At 35.7% G+C, this 13,512-nt stretch overlaps 1 protein-coding gene across 1 annotated transcript in view; it reads left to right on the top strand.

Annotated features, from left to right (window-relative positions):
- The window catches only part of EXOC2 (exocyst complex component 2), a 128,665-nt gene that overhangs the window by 36,286 nt on the left and 78,867 nt on the right, over nucleotides 1-13,512 (top strand). Inside the window, exons 6-7 of the mRNA XM_042049176.1 lie at nucleotides 61-185; nucleotides 11,684-11,764. Of these exons, the coding sequence (XP_041905110.1) occupies nucleotides 61-185; nucleotides 11,684-11,764 (206 nt within the window). The remainder of the gene's footprint in view (nucleotides 1-60; nucleotides 186-11,683; nucleotides 11,765-13,512) is intronic.

The following is a 13,512-nucleotide window of genomic DNA, read 5'->3' as shown; positions in this document are numbered from 1 at the left end:
TTTATTCATTAGCTGACTTTATTGTTTGAACATCACTGAGGTTTTCTTGTTTGTTTTCAGTTTTGATCAGCTCAAAACGGCTGTTGTGAATTTGAAGAAACAAGCCAACAAGAAAAATGAGGGGAGTCTAGCTTATGTGAAAGGAGGTCTCAGCACGTTTTTTGAAGCACAAGATGCTCTGTCAGGTAAAGATGCTTTGCACTTACTAAGTACAGTATAAAAGAAAAGACTTATATGCATGTATGCTTGAATTTAATACTAAAAATACTGTTTCTCTTCACAGTCTGTACTAAATTTGTATCATGAACCCAAAATCCGTGTTATGCTGGTCACAAGCTAGAACTGACTAGCTGATTGTTGTGGTATATTTGCAAAAGACGTCACAAAATGTATCTCAGAGGAATTGGAGGAATTAGATTAAATTGCTTAGACCACAAATGCAGGAAAGAGAAGTAGTGTTAAGCTGGAGCTAATGTTAAGATGACTTGCAAACGGGAGCAACAGAAAAAACTTGATTTTATGATGCCTTATTATTCAGTAGTCAGACAGTACTATTTACATGAGTATTGAATATACCTCTTACTTTGGGCAATCAGAGAGCCTTTCTGTTCTGCTTGCCTTTGGGAGAATGCAGCACACCAGTGAGATTATTGTAGTTGCCATTTTTATGTATCTTTTTATTGTATATAGACACACACAGACACAGTCTTAGAGCATGAAGTGTCTCTCAGGTCAAATCTCGTTGTGGGCCGCTGTAGTCCTGTCTAGTGAGGCTTTGCTCTGGATAAGAAAGTAACAGTGCCCAGGAAACCATCCCCAATAGGTTTGTCATTTACCACGAGGCTGATTACTTATCCTGGTCATTGACCCCTTTGGCCAAAATATAACTAGGTTCAATAACAAAAGTATTAAAGAATTTAGCGGAAAACCTGGAGAATGTGGTGAAGCTCATAAGAAAAGACATTAAGAAAAACGGTTATTTGGCATTCTTTAACCCTTTTTTGAGCTGAGTTTTTATAAAATGCTAGGAAAAATAATAGGCTATTTCTTTGTAATTCTTACACGTCTTGAAAATATGGAAATGCTATTTTTTCTTGAATAGTTCAGAATCCCAAATAATCTGAAACATAATCCCAAATAAATATTGAAATGTGGCTTGTTTTTCACAACCAAATCTGCTTTACATATGGAATATTAAATACTCTAAAAGATTTAGAGTTCTGTTTTCAAGAAGTTACTGCTCTGGATACAAAGTAGTGCTAACAGTGTTACCTTGTAAGATTATTTTTTGGATCAGCAAATATTTAGTTGGATTTTAAGAAAGATAAGGCAAACCATAAATGTTGTGAGGTTTTAAAAAAGCTGAGCACAACTGAGTAATTTTCTCTTGTTCCATCTCTTAGTATAGATAGGCTTTTTGCCTTTGGAGACTGATGTTCTGATAAATGAGGAGGTCAGCACGCAAGTAGAAATGTGAGAAATATTAATAAAGGAATGGTAGGGAAAGCAACCTCATTTATTTTATTAACTACTAAGGTCTTAATTTAAAAAATATATGTAGTAGCTGTAATATTGTTTTTCATCTTTTACCTTTATTAGTGTTATTTTTACCTAAAATCAGGGTTTATCAGTGCAGTCCTTTAGCTAAATTATGAACTTAGACTTGGGATGACTCAAGTGGTTCTTGATGTCACTTTTTGTCTGTAACCAAAATGGCTTGGTTTTGTCTTCCCCTCAGTGATCTCCCTTTAGTGCTCAAAAGGAAGCACACTTTTCATCTTACGTTCTTATACAGTGAGTTAAAGTGGTACAATGGAAGAATGGCCTTGATGCTGTTGTAAAAGAAAATTAGAGACTTAAAGCCTCAATATCTTATAAATTCAAAACTGTAACCCTGAAGTTCAAGGGCATCATCAATGTAATATTTGGTTTTTAAATTCCAAATCCAAATTCTTAATGAGGATGAAGTACAGGTCACAGCTGCCTTCTGTAGCATTTTAATACACATTTCTCTGTTGAAATTTCATATTAAATGCATGAGCAAAAGGGTTTTTGCTTCTTTTCAGTCAATAAACCCACTCTTATTGCTTATGAATTTCAGTTTTGCATGCAGAAATACTTATTTGCCCATTCTTCCTCCTTAATGCAGGATACTTTTGTGAGAGTGTAGCTGGAAAAATTGCATAACTTTTTAAAGACTTGGACTTGTGATGGGTACAATCAACTGTTAAGTCGGATGTGGCTTACAGTAGTAAGAAGAAAAAAGGTCTTCTTTGGTGCCATCGTCTAGCACTCCTGCCCGGATGTCAAAGGTTTTTCCAGAACATTTGATTACTACAGTATTCTCAAGTGAAAGATGCTGAGAATTAAGAGTAAGCATTATTAGCATTGTTCTAGAGAAAGAGCTCAGATACAGATTTTAAAAAACCAACAACAAACCACCAAACAAAAACCCCCAGGCAAACAAACCCCTCATTAATTCTTCAGCATGCAGTTATGAAATTCAAGCTGTTTAACAGAAGAATATTAAATTAAAAATATCATCTGGCTAGACAGTGATTGTGCAAGATGATATGGTGGCACTTTTCTGCCCTTACACATGCAAGGGTGAATTTTTATGTCTTATTTTCTCCTTTAAAAAAGTGCAACTAGAATTTGTATGCATTTCAACAAAGCTACATGAGGAATAGTTTATATTTGAAAGCTGAACAATTCAGCACAAACTCTTAGGGACATAGCCATTGTTCTGCAAACTTTTATTTAGACTCTCAATTTTCCCCTTCAGATATCTTAGAACACATTTTCTAACCCCAGTGGTTATGCTTCATAAACTGCAGGTCTGTTGCATTGTTGTTATAGAACAGAGCTACTTTTGAGCAGTTATTTCTCTTAAGTCTCCCTAAATTAGTACAGGATAACTTTTCATAGGAGGATCACATTAGGAGGTATAACACTTGCTTTTCCAGGTACTTCATACTCCTACAGCTTTTATACATCCTTTTTTTAACTCACAGACATTTAAGAATGTTTGTTTCAAATATATTACCTTGATTAAGGAAACCCTGAATTACTAATTATTTTGCAGCTTTTTTTATTAGTTGGGACCAGTAAGTACAGTCTGATCTTAATTATATTGTCAGACTCTATTACACATTTAAATAAGTGTTAATATTTTCATAAATAATCAATAGAAAGCATAAAAAGCAGTCCTAAGGTATTTATTGTATTTTGTGATTTAGAGGCTGTTTACTAAGAAAATAAGAGCTCAAATAGACCAGAACCCATCCTTGTTTGGTTTAATTTCTGGGAAAATAGAATAGCCTTATCAGATCCCCATGTCTCTCTGCCTGTTAGCTTGGCTGACAGTTTGACAGTGACTCTGCAAAGGAGATGTTCAACGGGAAGTTTGTTTCGTCAGCTGAAGGGAGCTGTAAACTGAGCTGCAGGGAGCAGGGTTTATCTCAACTTGACCCACTTGTCAGCATCAGAGAGTTCAGCTGGTTCATTTCCTGTAATTCTAATTGCAACCTAGAAAGTAGCATTCCTAAAAGAGTGGCTGTTTATATGTTTGTAGTTAAGGCGTATTTTATCATCATGAGCAAATCAGGTCCCACGCAGAAGTCATTGGAAAGTTAGCAAAGTAGTTTTCTTACAATATATTTTTTTCTGAAATGCTCTTTGCAATGAACCTAAGGCTGCAGTTTCTTCTTATTTAAATTAAAGGAAAAAAATAGGGAAATTCAGTCTCTCACACAAAAACATGTAAGTATGAGATCTCTGTTGGCAGGTAAAGAAGATGCTGGGATGTCTTTAAAACACAGATATTGGGAATAAATTTGAGATTTAGATTTGGCTCTCTAGTTCACCATGGCAACAGGTTTTTTTGCAGTTACAACTAAAATATATTCTACGTGATTTTCAGGAATATGTCTGTACAAAAGAAGCACTGCTGGCTTTTACAGGACTGTTCCTTTTTGCCCTTTCCCACTCCTGTTCAGATATGTGGCCTGTAGGAATACCTGCATGATAGGGACCTTGGACTGTAGTTGCCCTTTTGTCTACTACCTTTCTTGATACATAAAATAGGATAATCTGGTTGAAATTACCTGGCTGAAATGATCCTAATCTGGGCAATGGCTGTTTTTTTCATTTGGGTTTGGTTTTTTTCTTCCTACAGACTATTTTTACAGTTCATCCCCTAAGGCTTAGTCTAGAATGAGCATGTTAGTGTTCCAGGATTGGATTCAGGCTGAATAAGTCTGTGCTGCTGCCATTATGTCTGTTAAATTCATTTTCTTTGAAAGTAAAACAAAAAATACCACCTGAGCTATATTCAATTCTGAGTCAGACTGGGAATTTGAGAAGCTAAAAACTGATGCTTGTCTGTCATAAATGTGTCCCTTCACTTACGACTTTTGAGGAGTTTTGTTACATTTGAATTTAAGGAGATTATGGAGAGCCAACCCAATTTTTCATTAGTGATTCTGCTTGCAAGCTAAACTGATGATTAATTTTGAAATGGCTTTCTTTTGTCCAATTCAATGCTAGCACATGGCTGGTTTTGCTTGGTAGCGTGTTTTTCGGATGGTATACCAGGTTTTGCTGTTGTCACATCACTGTTTTGTAAGAAATCTAATTCACACTTTTGCTTTACTTCACTGGTGTATGTGATTTCAAATAGTAAAGATTTTTGTTAAACATATGGATTTGGGTAAATCAAATTCAAATATATGATTGCTACCTAAATGTTGTGCAGGTGACTTGAAATGTCTGGAATAGCTCTATGTCTAATCCTCTGTGTGGTGTGTGTCTATTAATGTTACCTTCCTCATCCCACTTGAAGTGATAGAGTGTCTTTGCAGGGTAAGAACAGTCTGCTGTTACAGCTAGTGATTTTAAAGATGATAATTTGTAGAGGATAAGAAAGAACAGGGTCATGGAAACAAACTGGCAAGAATAAAAAAATGATGCTGCCTGTATCAGGCACATATCTGAGAGCGTGTCGGTCACTTGAGAGTAGCAGTTCCCCTGCATGTGTGTGCACCATAGTAGGTGAAAGTTAGATTCTTTCAGGTTAAGAATTAGTATCATGCCTCCATGTAGTCATCATGAAGCAATAGCTGATGTCCTCTCTGCTCACTGTCTTTCCAAGTGGGTGCTCCTGTCTGAATACTTGAATCATCTTTGTGCTACACTTACAGACAAAAGCTGAATGAGAAGAATAAGTACTATCGTTGCTTCATATTTTGTCCTTACATTTACAGGCCTTCTCAGCATGCACAATGAAAAAATAGCGTGCTAAATTAGGCAATCTAAAAATAGGTGTGCTAAATTAAACTTAATTGAAGTTTGCTTATTGAAAACTTGTGTTCTGATCTTGCAGCACTAAATAACAAGAGGGACATTAAAATGAGAAATGTATTATGAGAGAAAGATGACCTGACAAAGAGTGCCATAAAGTATCTAAGTGACAGTAGATAATTTAGTTTCGGGTGAATGCTTCCTCTTCCTACAATGCCTATGGTCAATTTTTGTAGTAAACCAGTTGTTATCTTAATGCAACTTTATAAAAGCAAAAGTTATCATGACTGATAAAAGGCTCAAACTTTCCTTCGTGCGAGTTCTAGCATGTCATTGTGTAGGGAGTTGGGGTTTTTTTGTCTCAAGCAAGAGAAAATCTGATCAGAGAACATTTGGACATTGACAGGAATTGTCACACGATGTAGTGAAAATTCTCTGCCCGAGCCTGTACCTGCTTTTATGCTGATTGCTCATGTAGCTTCTCCATCAGTTATTGTTTCAGAGATTTTCTGCTAATTTCTAGCAGAATTTCTCCAAAGGAATGCAGTTTTGGCAGCATATAGTTACTGTGTGGCTGTCATATTTTATGAACTTGGTTTTTTTTCAGGTAAGTTAACTATTTTGTTTGAATTTGAAAAATAGTAAAGAATGTAGAAAGAGAAATAAATTTTGCAATTGCAATTTTCAAGCAACAAATTCTGCAATTGATTGCAAGTGTGCAAAAGAGTTACCTATGATTAAATTTGACCTAGACTTATCCTGCAAGCCTTAAAACCACCTTAATTTCATGCTACGTTATTCCATTTCCATACCACCTTTTAAATGCAACATTTAAAAGCTGCTTTTATTTTTACTATTACCTTTCACAGATGCAGAAAGTTAGCACCAGTAAAGAGAGAACAGCATGTTCTGTACTCTTTCATTCTGAAGTGTTCTGGCAAAGGCCTGGGTCTAGCCCTAGAATTTTTAGTGCATCCATAGGCAGAATAATAAGCCACATTTTCCTGTCTATTTCCAAGACATTTGCCCAGAGATAACAGACTTGCTCTAATAGAAGCCCAAGTGAGAACAAGTTGTCTGGTCTCACAATGTTTTTAGACTAAAATTTTTGGGGTTCATATATCAATAAAGCCTCCATTCCTAGCACTGTGCTTTAATTAGCTTAAATTATCATGTTAAGGCTGTCTGTTTTCTTTGATTTTTGCCACTGTGTTGGGTAAACAAGCTTGAAGAAGTAAATGCTAGAGAAGCAAATCTCAAAAAGGCAACTTAAGACAATACTGCATTTAGTTCAGTATTTTGTCATTTTTGCTAGGATTAATGTTAACCAAAACAAAGCCAAGTTTGCTATGCCAGTACAAAAATATCTAGAATTCTCAAGGGACACTGCAGGAATGACCAAACCAAACTAGACTTAGTGCTATTAACTAGTGGCCATAGGAAACAAACAGCTTTTTTTTTTTTTTTTTTAGGTTTTCATAGAGTAATGTCTTAAGAGCTCTGTTCACGACAGCTTTCCTCTTCCAATAAAGGAAACCAAAGGCATTTTTATTCATGCATTGTTCTTCATTCCTCCATTGCTATTCTTTGGTGCCAGGTTCTTACAGTTACCATATCAGATCTTCAGAAATACTTTGCTGAGTCAGCCCTGCCCTTTTTGTGTTTTTTCCACTCCTGTTTTCTGCATCTGACTAAAAGGATGCGATTTATTTCAGGTACTTTTTGTCTTTAACTACATTTCTTTGAAAATGAATGAGATTTGAGATATGCCAATGCATTTCTAGACATCTTTTAGTCAGAAAATGGTAGAAAATGTTCATCTGTGTCATTTTGAGCTGAGTTAGGCTGAGGAGCTTTTGAGAATGCCACTCTTGGTACCCATCTCAAAACACATTTTAAAAACATCTGATGAGGAAATCAAGTATGAAATTTGCAAGTCAAGCAAAAGTTGCGTGATCCTGGCAAGTGTGGTTTAATTTACTAGATTTATGGTTTTCATAAATCTACCAAAAAATTCCATATCCTTTCTTAGGTTAAATAAAATTGTTTTCAACACAAGTAGCAATGAATTAATTGCTATTTATTTTACTACAAGGCCTGTATTATGGCTTATTTGCCATATTGAACTTTGCATGTGTTCTGGTGTATTTAGTCACAGCCTAGTGGTTGTGAGTTTTGAACTTAGTTTCTTTGCTATTACTAATCAGTATCTGCCTGCAGCTGTGAAGTTTGCAAGCCTTTAAATATTTTGACTTAGCTGGGAAATGTGAACACTTACTGGCAAAGATGATACAAAATACAGTTAATTATCTGGCCTTAGTTGAAGCATCTAGACCTAGCCTTTCCTCATTTTTATTTATTTTATGCTTCTTACAGTAAAGCTCCAAAAAATGAGGAACAGATTCTGCTAGGTTTCCAGCTGCTTTTCCAACTTGTATAGTTTGTGTCAGGTAAATCCACGGTAATTGGCAGTTTGAGAAAAATCCCATCCATCCTTTACTCCAAGCATTCAAAGACCCTAAATTTTCTCCTTACTCTTCTTATTGTATCCAGTGATGAGTTGAGAGTAAGAAGTTGAAGGTAATCTTAAATACTGGGTAGTGTGGGAAGAGTAGGATGGCTTTCCACGTTCCCTTGGCCATATGCTCCTTTCTCGTTCCTTATACTGCAGTGCTGCAGCTGGGGCAAGGTTTAGACAAGCTCACTGATCAGTAAAGAAACATTTCTTCCTTAGTGAGTTAATTTTCCACCAAATTGCCTCATTGCAGCTGCCCTGCAGCTGTGTGATTGCCAGATCCAGCAGAAGGAAGCACGTGGGTGCAGGAGAACAGGGGTTGTCCCAAACAGTGTCATTCCACTCTTAGATGGGTTTAGCACTTTAGTAGAAAAAAATAACTTGATTATCTCTAGATTCCTTCCAAACAGATGAGGTCTACAGACACTTTTCTTGACTGCATATAGTTCTGCTTGTCTAAACTTCTAATTCCAGGACTTTTTGTCTGGTCCCCATGGAAGGGACATGCACTTAGCTTTTTCAAAATCATTTGATGCAAACAAGGTAAGCTCAGACTTTATTAGAAAGCATTTTTCATAAAATTTTTCGCTATGAAAGCTTAAGACGGTTTTATTCTTTTGTAACTCAGCCTTGGAACACAATGAATGTACCTGTTGCTAAATCTGAATATAATGTGTAAAAATAGCTTCAGTACACAAAGTAGCTTAAACATGAAGAAGGAAATATAACAAATTTATCGTCCAAACAGAGTGTAATTTAAGTAGGTTCAGACTTTACAGAATGTCCTAAAATACCTTATTTCAGACAATGGTTCAAAAATGCCTTTTGGTTTACACTCCTAGTTACATATGCTTAATATGCCTTTATCTATACTCTGCAGTGCTTGCCACCTTTCTGAAACTTAACACCTTGGGGGTTTTTTGGTTTTTTGCCCCACTGACATATTTTTCTCTGTCTGAATATGCGTTATGAATTGATTTAGTGGGACCATTCTTCTGGGTTTCCAACATCAAAACTTTCAAACTAGGATTCTTGAATACTTTATTCCAGATTACTATGCACAAATGCTACCAGTGTGAAAAAAAATTGCTTTCTGCCTTCTTAAAGGAAGAGGAGGGAAGAGTATATTGCTATTGTATGTTCTTTTCTGAACAAGATGACGAAGAGAAGTGCTTTAGAGAAGATGTATTTTAGCTTTCAGCAACTAGTTAAAGATCATAATAAAATTTCTAAATAAGCTGCCTTCATAATAAGAAGCTACATTTCAAGACTTTTTGAAAGTTGTAACATGGTAAATAATGCCCTTTCAAAACTTATGTACAAAAAGGAATTCCTCATCATGTGTTTACCTTCTGTTGCTAATATATATGCGTTGATAGACGTTTAGATATTACAGGTCACTTTTGGAAATGCGTAGGTATGCCCCCTTCAGAAGCTATGTGATATTGAAGTGGTCAGCAATTAATGGTCAGTAATTAATGGTTCCAAAATGCTGAATTTTAAAAATCTCTGAGGTAGTAGGTAACTCAGATTTTTGTCTATATCTATTTTTGAAGTATCTTTCCAAAAGTATGTTTCATAGAGTGATTTCAAAATATGTAAATTAAAATCATTACAATTTGATGTGTTTCCAATAGTACTTGCAACATTTGGCTTTAAAATGTGTATGTTGTGGTTGCTGTTGTGCTGAACTTGCTTTTCAGTATGTAACATTAATTGCACTACAGTAATTGGCTGCCTCTGTTTGAAACTGACATATACAAATGGAATAATGTTATTAGAGCCACTAATGTTTTTGCTATAAAATTTTAGAGGTATTCTTGTTGTTAAGTGCTGTCCACATTGTACACAAAATATGTGTGACAATTAACACACCATCTTTAAGATAGACCTCTGTCCTTAAAATATGCAAGAATCTGTTCGTTTTAGTTCATTCCATTTAAGGGTTGATTGTCTTAAGAAATATGGTGTCCTAGTTAGATTTTTTTCCCCCTCTGATGACTTCAAGAACAAAAATAGAGTTGCTCTTGTATTTTCAAGAAAGCAAAGCTTCCTGTAATTCTTTATGTGGGATCAAGGGATTGAAGGGTCAAATTTAGATGTCTGAGAATAATGTAATTTTCTTTCTTTTTTTTTTATTTTTTTTTATTTTTTTAAATTACACACTGGCATTACTCACCTGTCACCTTTATCTCGTTGGGGGGGGGGCCCCCCATGAAAATTCCTCCTTTGAAAGAGGCTAGAGACTATAAAGGGCCATCCTGTTTCAGAATAGCCACCCTCACTCACTCCTTGCAGTAAGGCTGAGGCCGCAGGGCTGCCTTTCCTAAAGGTAGTTCCTGTCCTTGTTCACTTCTTAGCTTGCATCTCCGTGGCATGGGCAAGTAGGCACTGTAGAGGAAACCAGTTGGCAATGGCATCTCTGTGTGCACGGTATGTGCAGTTTATGGCAATATTTCAGACCTAGTTCAAGTCTCACCCGGTGGATTGAATTCCAGATATCTCTTTCAGCACATCAGGTGTAGTCTTGGAGTGCTTCTTCTAATGTTGTTTCACTTTAAAAGAATCCAGTTGAGGAGCTTATGTTGCTCTACCATACAAACCAGAGCAAGATAAGCTGTGGCAATTGAGAGGCTGGTTTCAGAACTGTATCTGTGTTTTGAACTAAAATATATCATTACTTGCTTTTTTCAAAGCACCAGGTATCACTGTTTTCAAGGGTAGCTTAGCTTCTTTCCATTCTACTGAGAACCAGCAGAAAGCAGTAGGACTTTTTTTAAGCCTCAAATTTATCTAAAGCTGAAATATATATAAAGCTGAAATAGCTGATGGCTATTTCATAGAGTAGATTTTACACATGTTAACAAATTAAAAATTTGAAAGGAAAATCATACTTTATATGTGCTGCAAATATGCAGGAATAATGCTTAAAAAAAAAAAAGAAATACTGGTTTGTGCTGGTTGTGCTGAACAGTACAAGAGGGAAGGAGGGCTGCATGAGAGAGGGGATGTAGAAAAGAGGACTATCTGCACTACATCCACTGTTCATATTTTCAGAGTGAGATAGTGTCATCAGGCCGTGCTGTTAAATCTCCCCCTCCTGAAAAAGAAATCAGAGTAAATTATAGTAAAAGAACAAATTAGTGCTCATACTAGGCATTTCCACATCCATTAGTAATACCATATAGAAATAAGAATTCAGGATTTTGGCATTTTAGGACAGGAGAAAAATAGCATCTTAAAAAAATAAAGCAACCTCCCCTCTGTTTTCCTCTTGCTTTGAGCAAAATTACAGAGAAACATCATGATGATGGTTAATGCTCCAAGAAACTCTTAAACTGTATTTTAGGAGTGCCTTTTTATAGATGAAAAGAAGTAATTGGGGAGTGTTCTAGCACTTGATTTTGGGATCATCCTAATTCCCAGTGACTCTCTACCCTTTAATTATTGGTAATTTCTTTTTGGTGACATCTGTGACTTACAAAGCAGAAGTATTGTGTTTAAATGGTACTTTTCAAAATACAAATTTTAATTAATACCTGTACAAAGTGGCTAACTTAGATTATAATAGCCAATAGATTATTCCGTCCACATATTTGTGGGTTTTTTTCCTTAAGCATTACTGTCTCGTTCAAGAAGATAAAGGAAGTCTATGTCCAAGTAATGGTTAAAATTCTGCAATGTCTGGCTCTAAGCCCTGTCCTCCACTAGACTCTGCTGCCATGAAGCATGTTTGTATTTTTTTGTGTCTAAAAAGAAAAATAACACGTTATTTTTAATTTTAAAAATGTTTAAAAGTGTCACTTTGATGTAATGTGTTCCCACCTATTAAAATGTTCTGCATTTTAACTAGACACTTTATTCCAGCAATCCATCAAAAACTGGAAGCGGATGGAACGGAAAAAGTAGAAGGATCCATGACGCAAAAACTGGAGAATGTACTGAACAGTAAGTTTTGTCCTAACAGCAGCAACTATTTATGGACTTTAGACTTTCTAACAGGCTTTAATATTTTCCTAGGAATATTGTAGAAAGTAGAAAACAGTAGTCTCTTGTGCCCTTCCCTGTTTGGTGATAGTGGTTCCAGGGTGTGATAATGCATCTTTTGAAATAAGTGGCAGTGTTTACCATGACCTTTGGCAGTGTTTGTGATAACAAAGCAAATAAATATCAAAATAAAGATGTTCTAAAGTATTTACTTTAGATTAATGTTGGTGGCATCTCAATGTTGAGTGGACAAGGAAAACAGAAGAACTACATGGATAGACAGAACTGTGGAAGGATGAGCTGACCTAATTACCAGTAAGATTACTGTAAGATGTTCAAGTAAAAGCAGAAAAAAACCCAATTATAAGCTGTTTGCAATAACAAGGTCTATTGACAGGATCTTTTTCACTTAATGTGCTGGCATTTAGACTGTTTGGCATGAGCATTCTTTGTAGAAACCTTGAAAAGCTGTCAGTACTTTGTTTTCTCTTTCTCTGTATTAGCTGTAAGGTTGCAATTGAGAGAGATGGCTTGAATGTGCTGCAGTTCGGTATGTGTTTCATAAGATCAAAAAAGTTACTCTTTTTTTTTTCTTTTTTTTTTTCTTTTTTTTTTAATTCTGGGAGTTCTGCCAAGATAATTTTACTTTGTTTCATTGTGATTTTTTTCACAGAGGAAGGGATGTTTCCCTTAGTGCTGTATCAATAAGCAGGAATGACATGCAGATAGCTGACTCAGTGTTGGAAAGTCTGAGTGTGTTTTATGAAATCAAGAAAGTGACATGGAAGTTCACTGTTTTTCTTGTCTTGTATGAAGAAAGCAGTGACTGTATGTGTGTTTGTGTGGGGAGCACAAAGAAAGCAGGGGGTTTTGTGAACAGCTCTAGCTCTTTTCATTAGGGATTCTTTAATGCTCGCAATAAAGTTGTAGTTTGAACATTGTAATTCCCTCATCTTGATGCCTGAAATGAAAAAAAAACAAACTGCCAAAAAATTTAAAAATCACCAAAAAACACCACATAAAACCTCACACTTCTATATAAAGACTATAGCGTCTTTCTACGTGTGCACAATATTTGGTACATCTAGGGTAGGAGAAAAAGAAGCATTTGCTGAAATTTTCCAGTGCAATCCTTAGTACTCTGTATTTATGCCATGTCATGCACCAAGCACAGATTCCTTGGAGAGCACTTTCCCTTGTACTAAATTGTGTGACAGATTTTAAATGAAAAAGCAAAAATTTAGGTTTGTGATATTTTCCTATATACACTAATATAAGAGAAATTTACCTATAATATATAATTACTGTTCCATTTGATAAATGGTGGCTGAACTCCGTATGTAGACAATGCAAACTGTCTTTTTCAAACTGTATCTGTAGAGGAGCTTGTGCCAGATACTTCAGAGTGGTTTTAAGTTTGGCTCTGCTATGAAAAGAATTGGCTGCTTTTCCTCACAATACTTTGCAAGTCACGATGGGTGGGAGGCAGGGAAGTAGGAATACAAGGATGTAAAAAGAGTAAATAATATTATGCAAAATAGTTTAGGATCAAAGCTTTGTTTCTTGTCTGACCATTGAAAAGCTTCCATAATCCATGAGCAACAAGGACTGCTTTCAAAAATGACTTCAATTCTTTAGTTGAATTTTGAGTTTTATGGACTGTAGGTGCATGTTTTGAGAGACAACTGCTGTTGTGTGAGCTTGGTTAC

The sequence above is a fragment of the Corvus kubaryi genome, unplaced genomic scaffold (genome assembly GCF_017639235.1).
Source record: "Corvus kubaryi isolate FWS band 111438036 unplaced genomic scaffold, C.kubaryi_AGA036_p1.0 69, whole genome shotgun sequence".
NCBI lineage: Eukaryota > Metazoa > Chordata > Aves > Passeriformes > Corvidae > Corvus > Corvus kubaryi.
This window is presented reverse-complemented; position numbering and strand designations above follow the sequence as displayed.